The following is a 14,965-nucleotide window of genomic DNA, read 5'->3' on the forward strand; positions in this document are numbered from 1 at the left end:
CGTATAATGTGAACGTTGTTGTGTTTAATGTTGGCCCAGAGGTCTCTTAAGCTGTCTTCATTTCTTTTCATTCTTTTTTCTTTATTCTGTTCCGCAGCAGTGAATTCCACCATTCTGTCTTCCAGGTCACTTATCCGTTCTTTTGCCTCAGTTATTCTATTGATTCCTTCTAGTGTGGTTTTTTTTTTTTCAGTTATTGTATTGTTCATCTCTGTTTGTTTGTTCTTGAATTCTTCTAGATCTTTGTTAAACGTTTCTTGCATCTTCTGGATCTTTGCCTCCATTCTTTTTCTGAGGTCCAGGATCATCTTCACTATCATTATTCTGAATTCTTTTTCTGGAAGATTGCCTCTCTCCATTTCATTTAGTTGTTTTCTGGGGTTTTACCTTGTTCCTTCATCTGTTACATAGCCCTCTGCCTTTTCATCTTTTCTGTCTTTCTGTGAATATTGTTTTTGTTCCACAAGCTGCAGGATTCTAGTTCTTCTTGTTGCTGCTGTCTGCCCTCTGGTGGATGAGGCTATCTAAGAGGCTTGTGGAAGTTTCCTGATAGGAGGGACTGGTGGTGGGTAGAGCTGGCTGTGGCATTGGTAGGCAGAGCTCAGTAAAACTTTAATCTGCTTGTCTGCTGATGGGTGGGTCTGGGTTCCCTCCCTGTTAGTTGTTTGGCCTGAAGTGACCCAACACTGGAGCCTACCCAGGCTCTTTGGTGGAGCTAATGGCAGACTCTGGGAGGGCTCATGCCAAGGAATACTTCCCAAAACTTCTGCTGCCAGTGTCCTTGTCCCTTGGTGAGCCACAGCTGCCCCCCACCTCTGCAGGAGACCCTCCAACACTAGCAGGTAGGTCTGGTTCAGTCTCCTATGGGGGTCACTGCTCCTTCCCCTGGGTCCCAATGCACACACTACTTTGTGTGTGCCCTCCAAGAGTGGAATCTCTCTTTCCCCCAGTCCTGCCAAAGTCCTGCAATCAAATCCCACTAGCCTTCAAAGTCTGAGTCTCTAGGAATTCCTCCTCCCATTGCTGGACCCCAAGGTTGGGAAGCCCGACGTGGGGCTCAGAACCTTCACTCCAGTGGGTGGACTTCTGTGGTATAAGTGTTCTCCAGTTTGTGAGTCACCCACCCAGCAGGGATGGGATTTGATTTTATTGGGATTGCGCCCCTCCTACTGTCTCAGTGCGCCTTCTCCTTTGTCTTTGCATGTGGGGTATCTTTTTTGGTGAGTTCCAGTGTCTTCCTGTCGATGATTGTTCAGCAGTTAGTTGTGATTCCAGTGTTCTCGAAAGAGGGAGTGACAGCATGTCCTTCTACTCCGTCATGTTGAACCAAATCTGACTACGGTTTTAAGCAGAATTATGCACTGAGGCCAAAATTCATCAATGACCAATTGCTTTTTTATCAACTTTGTTGAGATATAATTTATGTACAAGATCAGTGGCCAATTTTAAAGTAGTTCTTTAAAACTTAAAAAAAATTTTTTTTTTCTTTTGGATTTAGTTTCAGGAGGAAGGAAGTTGACTGGTAAATCCAGACATTCTGGGTGGAGATTTTTTGGTGAAATTCCCTATAAATGAACCAGCAGCTGCCTTCAGGGTTTGATAAAGGCCTCAGTGTTTGGAACACTGTGGGGTTCCTTCTCCCCATCTCCAGCTCTTTCTGGCTGGGTCCGGGTGGGTGTGAGAGGTGGTCACTGAAGCGACAGGAGTTGGGTGGAAATACAAAGTGGGTGTGAAAGCATGAGGTGTACAAGGTGGCAGAGCTGAGCCCAAATCACATCACTGTCTCTCACTTGCTGTGCAAGCTGTATCAAGCTCCTGGGCATCTCTGAGCATGCCTCAGTCTCCTCATCTGTAGAATGGCATGTGTCAGAAGACTGAGGTTTAAATAGCTAATGAGGGGACTTCCCTCATGGTGCAGTGGTTAAGAATCCCCCTGCCAATGCAGGGGACAGGAGTTCGAGCCCTGGTCCAGGAAGATCCCACATGCTGTGGAGAAACTATGCCCGTGGGCCACAACTACTGAGCCTACACTCTAGAGTCCGTGAGCCACAGCTACTGAAGCCCTCATGCTGCAACTACTGAAGCCCACGTGCCTAGAGCCCATGGTCTGCAGCAAGAGAAGCCACTGCAATGAGAAGCCCATGCACCACAGTGAAGAGTAGACCCTGCTCACTGCAACTAGAGAAAGCCCGTGCACAGCAACGAAGACCCAATGCAGCCATAAATAAATACATTAAATAAGTAAATAAATAAATAAATAAGCTAATGCACCCAAAGCACCTGCACCGGGGCCTGAACATGGTAGGCACTTAATCAAATCTAATATTGTTCTTACAAGGCTAGAGACTTGCCAACCCTGCACTCCCTGGAACTGTACTCCTCACCATGCTGTGCTCACTGCCCATTTCTAACTACCCGGGTGGCTCCCCCCAGGCTCTACCTGAGAGCTGTCACCCTGTGTTGTGACCCCAAGGCCCCGACCCACTTGTCTCTGAGCCCTACCTGGTTTTTCAAGCTCTGGATCTCTCTCTGTTGGGCATCGTCCTCTTCATGCAGAACCTGAAACTTGGGCGGGATCACCCTCTCCTTCTGCCTGGAGGTGGCTGTTTCCAACAGCTTCTGCCTCAGGTTGGCCACTTGGTTCTGCAGGCTTGCTATCACGGTGTCTTTGTATTTAGATTCAAGTTCAAAATCGGAGAGACGGCTGACTTCTTTTCCCAGCAGCAGAATTATTTCATCCTGGGTGGAGGACAGATGGGAAATTTACTAGGTGTGGGTCTGGGTGTAAGGCTGAGCCCATTTAAAGAAAGACAGGAAAAATATGGTATCATTCTTTGGGAAGGTGAGGGCAGGCAGGGAGGGAAAAAGCAGACTTTCAAGGCTATCTCTGTCACTTGGAAAATCTCATAGAGACAAGAATTGGGTTAAAATGAGGTAATTGTATATAGACTCCTGTAATGGATGTCTATACCTCACAGGTACGGAAACTTTTCTCTCCCCGAGAATTAGACTTTCATATTAAGAACAACCATCCCACTTGGGAACTTTTGTTGCTAGAAAGTTTACTTAGAGTGTTTTCATTTATAATATTCAGCCTAGCACACTGGGGACCTAGGAAAGGTAGTTAGGAAAACAACATTCTGTTTGACCACATTCTGCCTATAATGAGGGTTATTTGTTTTAACTTAAAACATTCTGAACTATTTGTTTTCCCTTTCCTCTCTTCTAATATTTCCTGCCTCTTTTGGCTATTCATGTATGAATTTTTTCCAGGTAACTCAATCTGGAAAGTAAATGAGACATGAATACTGATTTATTTGCATGGGCTCATGTAAACTTTTGGCTGGAAAAACAAAATTGCTGGTAGACTGTACCCACAGGTATAATTAACCCTGTCCTCCATCTCTCCAGTGATAAAGATCTGCAGCCAAAGAATTGGTTAGGTTTTCCAAAAAAGGAAAAAAAATTCCCCCAAACTTCTCACCAGACGTTATCAATAAAATGTCAGAAAAACTGAAGAAGAAGAAGAAGAAGAAAAAATTCCCCAGAGGCCTTTTCCAAAGCAGTCACGGGAGGAGGTAAACGGGTAATTTCTGGGCCAGCTCATTCCCAGGACAGCCGTCCAGTCAGCCTCACGACCTGCTAGCTCCGTGACCTGGGGAAGGACAGGGTCTTGCTCATGAGAAAGCCTGTCTGACATTGCCAGCTGCTGCCAGGGGCCTTCCTTTGGATCCTTGTGAAAGTTGGTGGCAAAACTTCAAGAGAGAGCATCAGACATATTCCCTACTCCTGGGCAGTTTCCCCTGTTTCACCCTGTTATGATCAGCCAGGTGCTTATTCATTTCTCATGCAACAAACATTCATCGGGCAGCAACTAAGTGCCAGGCCCCGTGCCAGTGCTGGAATATAAGAAGTTTGCAGAGGGCAGTGGACAGCTGTGGGTTCTGCTTTCCTGCTGAGGGTCCCCTTGCCCTTCTTGGAGGGAGCGTTCCTCCTTCCATTTGGTCTGGGTAGGACTGTCAGTCATGTGCCCTGCTCCTTCCTGTCCCACCTCCCCATGTGCATGTGGCCCAAGCTGGTCAATCAGAGATTTCACACATCGATTACAGAGGGAGAGGATCTTGCCTTCTTTTGGATCATGTAGGCTTGTTTGCCTGAGTTTGTCTTTTCTAACACACAAAGCCAGCCTTATGAAAAAGCCAGACACTGAGGGAAACAGAGGGGAGAAGTTGGTAGTGGGGAGGTGTTCTGATGACATTATTCAAGCTCCTGGATCTAGCCATACCTGAAGCTAGTGGCCCTTTAAATTTTCCAATAAGATGAGCTAATCAATGCTCCCACTCGAGCTAATTTGTTTATTGTCACTTGAAGGAGTCCTGGCAAGTCAGGGTATAAACGACTTATAAAGAGAAAGAATTATTTCTATTATAAATAGGAAAAATGATAAATGGCTTATAAACATTTTCTATAAATAGAAAAAATTATAGTGGTTGCACTATATTTCCAAGTTAAAATTGAGGCGGGTTGAAAAATGGCTACAAATACTTTGCAGTTTTGCCATCCAGTCTATTTCCCCACCCGCTAGTCTGGGCTGGCCCCGTGACTAGCTTTAACCAACGGAATGGAGTGGAAGTGATGCTGCATGATCTCCAGGCAAGTTCTTACAGGCTGTGCAGCTTCTGCTCTGGCCCCCTGGGAACCCCGAGACCACCGTGCTGTGATGAAAAACCACATGCACAAAGGGGCGCACCAGTCCAGGCGTCCTGGCTGAGGCCCTAGATGTGGGAAGGAGGCCAATGGAGACCGACCACCAAACTGGCCAAGCCAGCGGCTGACTGAGGCCGCATGAGTGAGGCCAGGGGACGCGAGCAAAGGAACCTTCCAGGTCAACCCATAGATTCTGGGGAATAATGAATTGCTGTTTGAAGCCGCTAAGTTTTGGGATGGCTTGTTACACAGTGATAAATACAGAATCTGAGTGTGGCTTCTCGCCTTTCTGCAACATTTTTCAGAGTCTGGTCCCAGGATGCCTGGTTGGAACCCCCTGCCTCCTGAAGGTTTGGATTTCCATGTCTGACAAGAACCCCAGGTAGGTCTCCTCCTCACAAACTCTGAGAATTGCTGCAGGAGCAGGCCCTGGCCCTGAAGGAAAGCGAGATATTATAGACTGCTTCTTTTAGAGTAACTTTCGAGTCGTGTCTAAGTGGGGAGAAATTGACCTGGGCCCTTCCCAGGATGGCTTGAATCCTCCTGTTCTGCTCGCATCCCTGCTTTAAACCTCTCTGGTTCTTTAACGAGTCTCTTGGCCCAGGCCTCCCTGACTTCAGTGCTCACTTCCTCCTGCTAGGAATGTGTTTTTGCATCACTGTTCCATCACTGAAGGTTGACCAAGTGATTACTGTGTGGGAGTTAGAAGTACCCGCTGAGAAGCTAACCAGACCTTGCTTTGAATCCTAACACTGCTCCTTGCATTGGGCAGCCTTGAACACATTACTGAACCTCTCTGAGCTTCAGTTTCCTCATCTGCAAAGTGAGGCTGATAAAATCTAGTTTGAAGATGGTGAAGATTAACGAGCTAATAAATGTCAAGTGCACAGGACATGGCCCAGCACACAGTAGGTGCTCAGTACCTTGTAGTTGTAGATGTTATTTGGGATAAAATGAGCAGTGGCCAAACCTGGCTGAATGTCTTGGGAGGAAGAGGTGGTTTCTTGGAAGTAGGAAAAAGGGACGGTCCTTGAGACACAGAGAACAAGAGGCAGTGGCAATCTCTCCATGGTCCCTCTTGCTGCTGTAGCTCTGTGCTTCCCCGAGACCCCTCACCTTATCGTACTGGGCCAGGTCCTGATCCACAAAAATTTCTCTGTAGGGCTCTGCCCCAGGAATTTCCTCGGCCACTGATTGTTCCGACAGTTCCGCGGCGTTGGTCCACACTAACACACAAGATCAACAGAGAATGCAGAGTAGACTGTGAGTTTCCCCAAAGTCTTAAAGAATATTTTCAGATTAACCTTCACATTCATGAGACTTATGCACTGAAAGCATTACAGTAGGACTGGAAAGGGTAAGAGCGGCCTCATTTCTCTTCCCCAGCATTAACTGCACTGATGCACTGTGGTGTATCTCTTTCCAGACTTTTTTCTATGCTGCATAAGAGCTGATGACCTTGGGCAAGTCATTTGCTCTCTCTAAGCCTTCGTTAATTTAGGATCACTGATAGTCTCTGCTATAAAGGGCTATCTGGAGATTAAATAAAATAATGATATAGAGCAGGGGTTGGCAAACTATGGCCCTGCGGCCAAATCTGGCCTTCTGCCTATTTTTGTAAATAAAGTTTTATTGCAACACAGCCACAGTGATTGATTTACATATTATTTATGGCTGCTTCCCAGCTACAAAGGCAGAGCTGAGTAGTTGCAGCACAGACCATGTGACCCACAAATCCTAAAGTATTTACTATCTGGCTCTTTACAGGAAAAGTTTGCTGACCCCTCATGTAGAGCATTTAGCACTAAACATTAGCTATATTTTTTTTATTGCAATCATATCTTTTCAAAAAACAAAAATGCATTTACATGATAGAGATTCTTATCCAGCTTACTTTTCAGCTAACAATATCAAAAACATTTTCCCATGTCAGTATTTGAGGCTGTACTGGGTTCTATTCAAGGGTAGCATTGTGGTCCATTGTCCAACTGTGCCAAACGTGTTTAACTAGGATCCACTTGATAGACATTTAAGCTTTCCTAATTGTTTTCTTATTTACCCCAATATTACAAGGCCTGCTTATATGACTTTTGGGGAGTATGGCATTGTGTTTGGGGGTCCCACTCTGTATCAAATCAGACATCTCGCAATTCACTCACATCAACACTGAATACATTTTTTTTTATTGGTGTAGAAATGTTTGTAAAGATTTCTATAATTCTACTTGTGAGACCACTTGGGCCCAAGCAGCGTATTTTAAATTTCCAAGTGACTATGGTTTCTGGACAGTCACTGCACATTCTTATCTTCTTGTGAAGTGAGAAACTGAACAATTTGTTTTCAGTGGTGATGAAACTTTAATGAGTATTAACATTAATGATGAATGAAGCACGCACTGTCATGTTTGTGGACATTCATCATTTATTCATTTTGCTTCTGCATTTTTTATTTATGCATTTTAGAGTCAAAGATTCCTGCCCCCCAGCCAGGTCTCAAACCTGTTTGTGGACCCCAGAACCTCTAGTGGACATAGCTGATGGCCTGTGGTGCCCAGAGAATGCACAGCCTTGCGTGTTGAATGAGCAGCCCTGGCCACAGTGTTTCCTGGGGCACGAGGAACAGAAGGGCCTGGAACTTCAGCAGCTGCCCATTTTCTCTCCCTCCACCTCCCCAGCTAGGTCCATGATTAGAAAACTTTTACTTGAAGCTCACTGCCCCCATCTGACTCTCTTGGATCCTGAGCAGCTAAGTCCTAACTGACTATAGCAGCAGTGCCTGATAGAGAAATAAAGGGAGCTACAGAATGCAATTTTCAATTTTCTTGTAGTCACGTTAAAAAGGTAAAAAGAAGAGAGGAATTTTTAATGATCAATTTTATTTAACCCAACATATTTAAAAAAACATCATTTCAACACGTGATCGACAAAAAATATGGAGATATTTTATATTCTTTTTCTTCGAGGCATGAAGCCTTTGAAATCTGGGGTTTATTTTACACTGTGCATCTCAATTTGGAAACTGAGTTTTCAGGAGGAAGATTTCATCTGTTTTCAGATTCCTCAAGAAATCGGCTCCCACTGGAGGAAGGTACTGCCTGGCCTGTGTCCCCAGGGAGGGCCTCGGGGTCTGACCCTAACTGGGCCCCTGTCAGGTCTCAGCTTAGAGCTCTGGTGCCTGATGCCATCTCTAGGGGTGACTCTGGCTGCCTCTGCGACCCTGTCGTGGCTGTCTTGAGCGACACTTCCCTGCAAGATGATGGTCGGAGGGGGGACTTCATCAAACTTACAGAACAGGCTGATCGATGGGGTCCCTTTACTGGGGAAGGTGTGTTTACTCAAAGTCTTTGTGGGGCTAGAATTTGCTCTGAGACTCGCTTTCCTTACACCCAGGCAGGGAGGTGCTGGAGCAGTTACCCTTCACCCACCCCAAACTTCTTTACTGGCTACTCTTATTTATCAGAAAGAACCTAAGGGCCATGTATGAAGAAACTGGCTTAACTCTAGCTGCTGGATCCTTCGGAGGTCCCAGTGGGGAGAAGCCCCAGGGAGGGTCGGGAGGGCTGGGGCGGTGGGACGGCGCATATGGGCACGCAGGCACTTTAAGAATTTTCATGCATGAGCTGTTGGCCAAATGGCAGGGGAGTTACTTTAATATTTTAACAACCCCCAGCTGTCCTGGTGCGCTCCAATAATCACCAGTCTGCAGCAGGGTCAGTATGTGTGCACCTTAACTGTGTCTTTCAGAGATTGTAAGTTGTAAATAAAAGTTAAATAACAATCATGGATAGGTAATAACTAAATTTTTAAATTTAAAATTTTAATCTTAAAATTTAAAATTATTAAAATTTAAATTTTAAATATTATAATTTTAAATAATTTAATATTTACTGAATATTAGCTATGCAACAGGCGCTGTGCTCAGCACTTACAGGCAGGATACGATTTCGTCTTCATAACAACCCAGTGAGATAGGCATTATTATTCCCATCTCCATTTTATACGTGAGAGATATGAGGCACAGAGATGTCAAGTCACCTGCTCAAGGACACACAGCTGGTAAGCGGTAGAGTCAAGGGATGAACCTAAGTTTGTTGGATTCAGAGCCTATGCTTTTAACTACTATGCAGTCAATGTATTGAAGCGGGAAGATGTTTATGACATATTATTGAATTTTAAAAATCAGGTAGGGAATTCCTTGGCAGTTCAGTGGTTAGGATTCTGTGCTTCCACTGCAGGGGGCACAGGTTCCATCCCTGGCTGGGGAACAAAGATCCTGCAAGCTGAGCGGCACGGCCAAAAAAAGAAAAAAAAAGAAGGTTACCTATGTTAGGTTCATATGATCCCATTATTGGAATATATATATATATATATATGAATCAAGATGCTATTTTAATAAGTCACTCCACATATTTTCTTTTCTCAGTAATTCTTCCCCACCTCCCATGAGCTCTTGCCATTAAGATTTGGCCTTGGAGCTGACGTTTTATTGCCTTGTGGTACAGGAAGGATGAGTATTAACTAGAACAGGGTGAGTTTTCCCCCAGGCAAAATGACGTTTTCATTTTTGACAATGTCTGGAGACATTTTTGAGAACCACAGTTGGGGGGGGGGTGGTGTTGCTACTGGTATCTCTGGTGGGTAGGAGTCAGGGATGCTGCTAAACACTCTACAGTGGACAGGACAGAGCCTTCAACAAGGAGTTATGCGACCCACCTGTCACTGTGCCAAGATTGAGAAACCCTGACCTGATCTGCAGTAAATAAATCCTTGGCTTTGGGTTTTCAAATAGAATTTTTCAAGTCTAAAGCAAGGTGACAGTCTAACAGTAAACCAATTTAATTGGAAGAGCCCAGCTTTGCTAAGAGAGGAAAGAGCTTTCTCGGAACCCTTAAAAAGAGGTGTTTTCTGTCAAGAGACAGCATGGAGGACTGGAGCACAGAATTTGCTCTAAAGCGTGGAGTAGAGAGGCCCAGACAGAAAGGAACTCCCCATGACACGGGAAGATGAAAGTCCTTTTCTGAGGATGGCGAGAGTGTCAGGGGAACGAGGGCAAACGTTTGGAAACATGAGACCTGGCTGAGAGGCTGAGGAGATAGAGCCCAGGTAGATGTGAGGGACTCTAAGCCATACGACTCATCCTTCATTTCTCCAGGGGGAATGCAAGTCCTTTAGAGAAGCCCCAAGTTCAGCATGGCACTGGAGAAACCGGTGATTACAGTGGAAAAATTTAAATGGCGGAGTGAAAAAAAGAAAAGAAACAGCCCATGTGCCATGTGTCCAAAGGACACATTAAAAAAAAAACCCAAAAACCCTGTATATATGTTCATAAGACAGAACATGATGCATACAACAAAATGAATGAATCTCAGAAATACTATGCTGAGTGAAAAAAGCCTTCCACAAAGGAACATGTACTACATGGTTCTGTGTACTTGAGATTCTAGAACAGGAATATCTAATCCATGGCGGGAAAAGAATTCAGAAGAGTGGGTGCCTCTGGGGCCTGGGGCTGGGAATTGACTGGGGAGGGACATGAGGGAACTTTCTGGGGTGATGGTAATGTTCTATATCTTGATAGGAATTTGGGTTACATAGTTGTGCACGACTGGCAAAACTCAGTGAGCACATTCAAGATCTACACCTTTCAGGGTGTGGTAGCCAGTCTCCAAGATGGCCCCACTGATTCTTGTCTCCTGGTATTCAGACCCTTGCATCATCCTCTCCAATACTGGATGGACTTTATATTAGTTAGCTGGGGCTGCCATAACAAAACACCACAGGAGGTCTTAACAAAAGAAATTCATTTTCTCACAGTTCTGGAGGCTGGAAGTCCAAGATCAAGGTGTGGGCAGGGTTAGGCCTCTCTCCTTGGCTTGCAGACGGCCACCTTCCTGCTGTGTCCTCACATGCCCTTTTCTCTGTGCACGTGCATCCCTGGCGTCTCTCTCTCTCTTCTTACAAGGACACCAGCCCTTGGATTAGGGCCCACCCAATCATCTCATTTGAACTTACTCATCTATTTCAATACACTATCTCCAAATATGGTCACATTCTGTGATATTCGGATTGAGGCCTCAGCATATGAATTTTGGGGGAATGCAATTCAGTCCGTAACAAAGCTTCTCTATGTAACCAAGGATATTGCAGAAATGACACAGTTTGATTCCTGAGGTTAGATCCTAAAAGACATTGCAGCTTCTGCCTCACTCTCTAGGACCACTTGTCTGGAGGAGCTGGCAGCTTGAGGATGCTCAAGCAACGTATGGAGAGGTGCACTTAGTGAAGAACTGAGGCCTCTTACCAAAAGCCATGTGAGTGAACCATCCTACAGGTGGGTCCTCCAGCCCCAGACAAGCCCCCAGAGGACCACAGCCCAGCCATCACCATTACTGCCACCTCATGGACAAGCCTGAGCAAGAATCCCCCAGCTAAGCCATTCCCAACTTCCTGACTCAGAGAAACTAGGAGATAATAAATGTTTACTGTTGTTTTAGGCCATTACATCCTGCAGTAATTTGTTATGCAACAATAAGTAGCAAATACAGGTTTGGGCACCAGGAGTGGTGGAAAATTTAACAAAAACCCTACAATGTGGAGTGGTTTGGGATGGAACAGTGGCCAGAAGCTGGAGGACTTTGGCCAAGAGTCTTTGAGAAAGCCTGAAGAGTCTTAGTAGAAGCCCGATGGCCTTTGAGGAGGCAGTGAGGGAAGGGTTCCAGGAAAGTGAGGAAAATGTTACTGGGGTTAAGGGATCCTTGTTAGGTGGTGGCAGAAGGTTTCCTAACACGTTGCCTGTGGTCATGAGGAAGGTAGAAAATGTTTGTGATGAGGCTGAGTGGTCAAGCTAAAGAGAGTCCCAGACAGAGTCTTGGAAGGTGCTCCCTGGTTACTTCTTGCTACTTATAGTGAAATGTGAGGGGGAGAGACAGTTAAAGGAAGGGCTGTTAAATCAGGGCAATGTTCTGGGCTTGAAAATTCCCTGCCTCTCCAGGTGGCAAATGAAATGTAAGAAACAGGTTCTGGGCAAAGATCAAATCAAGGGCACTCTCAAGAAAACACAGTCCAGAGAAGAAGCTGAGGGTGTGGTTGTAAAATCCTTTGTTAAGAATACAGATCCAGGGCAGTGTCCAAGAGAACCCTTCGGTCAAAGAACTGGGCTTCTAAGAAGCTTCTGTCCTTTGTCAGTCTTTGCAGAAGCCCATGGTGGAAGGGCTTGTGACAAAAAAGTCTGTGGGCGTGGTTTTTGCCTGATAGGATGAACCCCAATAAGAAGCACTGCCAACTCAGACTGACAGAGACCCACAAAAGTAAAAGAAGCGTCTGGACCCCCAAGCTTCTACAGGCAGGAAGCAGGCTATAAAACTATGCAGCCACATCCATGGGACACCTTTCTTAGGAAAGGGAGGACGACTCAGAAGGCGGAACTCACGGACCAGGGGCAGAGCCAAGAGCCCTGGAAAGTCATTTCTGGGCAAGAGTTGGACTGAAGCCCAGTCAAGGAACTGCCGATATTTTCCCAGCTGGACTTCAGAACTGCTTTGGGCCAGGGACTCCTGTGTGTTTCCTGTTTTTCTTCTTTTGGAACAAGAGGAGTGTATGTAGCAGTGATGCTATGTCTGTCCCACCAATATGTGCTGGGTGTGTGAGGGACAGACCCTTTGTTCAGAGGTCTTCAGATTTCTGGAAGTAGTACTTGATGAGCTGAATGTAACGTACTACACCCATGAGCCCCATCTGTACCTGGACTTGATTTAGACGAGATTCTGGAATTTGAGCCGATGCTGTTACTGGGGTGAGATTTTGGGGGGCCTCGGGAGAGAGGAGGAGGAGTGTGAATCATTGAGGACCCGAGGGCAGGCTGTGGTAGCCGGCCTCCAAGATGACTGCTGATAATCCCCGCCTCCTGGTCTTCAGGCCCGTGTGTAGTCTTCTCCCACACTGGAGGGTGACGCCCTGGGTAACCATCAGGATATTGCAGCAATGACAGAGCATGACTTCTGAGGCTTAGTCACAAGAGGTGTTGCCATTTCCATCTTGTCCTCCAGGATCACTTGCTCAGGAGGAGCAGCTGCCGTGTCATGAGAACGCTCGAGCCACTCTCTGGGGAGGCCCATGTGGTGAGGAACCGGGGCCTGCTGCTGACACCCATGTGAGCAGCCGTGTTCGAAGTGGATCCTCTGGCCCAGGTCAAGCCTTCAGATGACTGCAGCCTTACGAGGGACCCTGAGCCACAGCCGTCCTGCTAAGCTGCTGCCAAATTCCTGACCCCACAGAAACCGTATAGATGATAACACATGTTTGATTTTGCTTTAGGCTACTACGTTTGGGGAGAATTCGTTATGCAATCATGATAACTAATACACATTCTGTGTTCATTTTACATGAAGGAGACAAAACATGTTGAGTTCTAGTTAATGGTATATGTGCTAAAACATTTAGGGGGAGGACTACAGATGTGTGCTATTTATTTTGAAATGCATCCAAAAAATAAGATGGATTAATGCAGGACAAGAAGGATGGGTAGACAGAAATGTAATAAAGAGTACAGCAAAGTGTTAGCGGTAGAATTAGGAGGAGAGCTGTCTCTGTAAAATTATTTTTGCTTTGCTGTATGTTTGAACGTTTTCACATTAAAATGCTGGGGTGGGGGCTTCCCTGGTGGCGCAGTGGTTGAGAGTCTGCCTGCCAATGCAGGGGACACGGGTTCGAACCCTGGTCTGGGAAGATCCCACATGCCACGGAGCAGCTGGACCCGTGAGCCACGACTACTGAGCCTGCGCGGCTGGAACTTGTGCTCCGCAACAAGAGAGGCCGCGATGGTTAGAGGTCCGCGCACCGCGATGAAGAGTGGCCCCTGCTCGCCGCAGCTGGAGAAAGCCCTCGCACAGAAGTGAAGACCCAACACAGCCATAAATAAAGAAATAAATAAAATTAAAAAAAAAAATGCTGGGGGGAAATGGCTGAGTAATTTCTTAACTTGGGTGGTTGGTACATGAGCGTTCCTTAGATGATGATGATGATGATGTAAACTGCAGAGATACCTTTCATTTGCTCCTTAGTCTGTTTATTTCAGAATAATAACTATTATTTGAATGGCTGAGGGAAGTGACTAGGTGAGTGGTCCTGAGTGAGACCAGGGAAGGGTGTGGAGGCATCGAGAGACCTGGGGACTCAGAGGGGTCTGGGGCTGGGACACGGAAAACAGAGAATGGGACCTTCACACCAGTGGCCACAGAAGAAACCTGGGAATCATGCCAGGGACTAAGTCGACCCAGCTACTCTGCCAGTAAGCCTGGCAAGGCCAAGAGGATGGTGACAGACAGGAAGTCTCCTCCCCAAGTGCCATGAGGCCTTCTGGGGGGGAGGGGGGAGAAGGAAACCCTGATGGCTGTGTGTCCCCAAAGTGACCAGGCTGTGAGTGACAGTCACTGAGATAACCAGCCTTAAATTTGACTGAAAAGCGTTATTTTAGATTAGATTGAATACATAACCTCTGGAGAAGTAATTTTCTCCATAAGCCTCAGTCTCCTCTTACCTGTAAAATGGTAATAAAATATTTAAAAACCTCCTAAGGCAAGAGGGATTTCAGGTACCAATATGTCTGTACATCTGAGTTGAAGTATATAAATTTAGATTCTGATACAGATTCATATATATTCATATATATGTACAAACACACACACACACACACACTCACCACAGAGGTACTGACGTGTGCAGATGGGCAGAGCACAGTCTTGGAGGAGTTTGTACCAAAAAGTCAACAGGGAGAATTCTGGTGATAAGGGTGACAGCTTATCTTTTACTGTTTTCTAACTTTCTGCTTATCCCAATTTTTTCACATTTGATTATGTTCTACTTCAGAACCAGAGAACATAAGCAAAAGCCAGAGAAAGACAAATATCATACCATATTGCTTATATGTGGAATCTAAAAAAAGGTACAAATGAACTTATCTACAAAACAGAGATAGAGTTACAGATGTAGAAAATAAACTTATGGTTACCGGGAATAAGTGGTGGGAGGGATAAATTGGAAGAGAGGGATTGACATACACAATACTATACATAAAAGAGATAACTAAGAAGGACCTACTGGATAGCACAGGGAACTCTCCTCAATACTCTGTAATGGTCTATATGGGAAAAGAATCTAAAAAAGAGTGGATACATGTAAATGTTGAACAGATTCAGTGTGCTGCATACCTGAAACTAACACAACACTATAAATCAACTGCACCTCAATAAAAATTTTTAAAA

At 45.5% G+C, this 14,965-nt stretch overlaps 1 protein-coding gene across 1 annotated transcript in view; it reads right to left on the reverse strand.

Moving 5' to 3' along the window:
* LOC309797681 (forkhead-associated domain-containing protein 1-like) overlaps nucleotides 1–14,965 on the reverse strand; it is a gene marked incomplete at both ends in the record, with an annotated part of 79,458 nt that overhangs the window by 28,253 nt on the left and 36,240 nt on the right. The window contains 2 exons of the mRNA XM_082646131.1: nucleotides 2,503–2,739; nucleotides 5,824–5,933. Of these exons, the coding sequence (XP_082502257.1) occupies nucleotides 2,503–2,739; nucleotides 5,824–5,933 (347 nt within the window). The remainder of the gene's footprint in view (nucleotides 1–2,502; nucleotides 2,740–5,823; nucleotides 5,934–14,965) is intronic.

Source organism: Mesoplodon mirus (genome assembly GCF_964341445.2).
Source record: "Mesoplodon mirus genome assembly, contig: HAP1_SCAFFOLD_880, whole genome shotgun sequence".
Lineage (NCBI taxonomy): Eukaryota > Metazoa > Chordata > Mammalia > Artiodactyla > Ziphiidae > Mesoplodon > Mesoplodon mirus.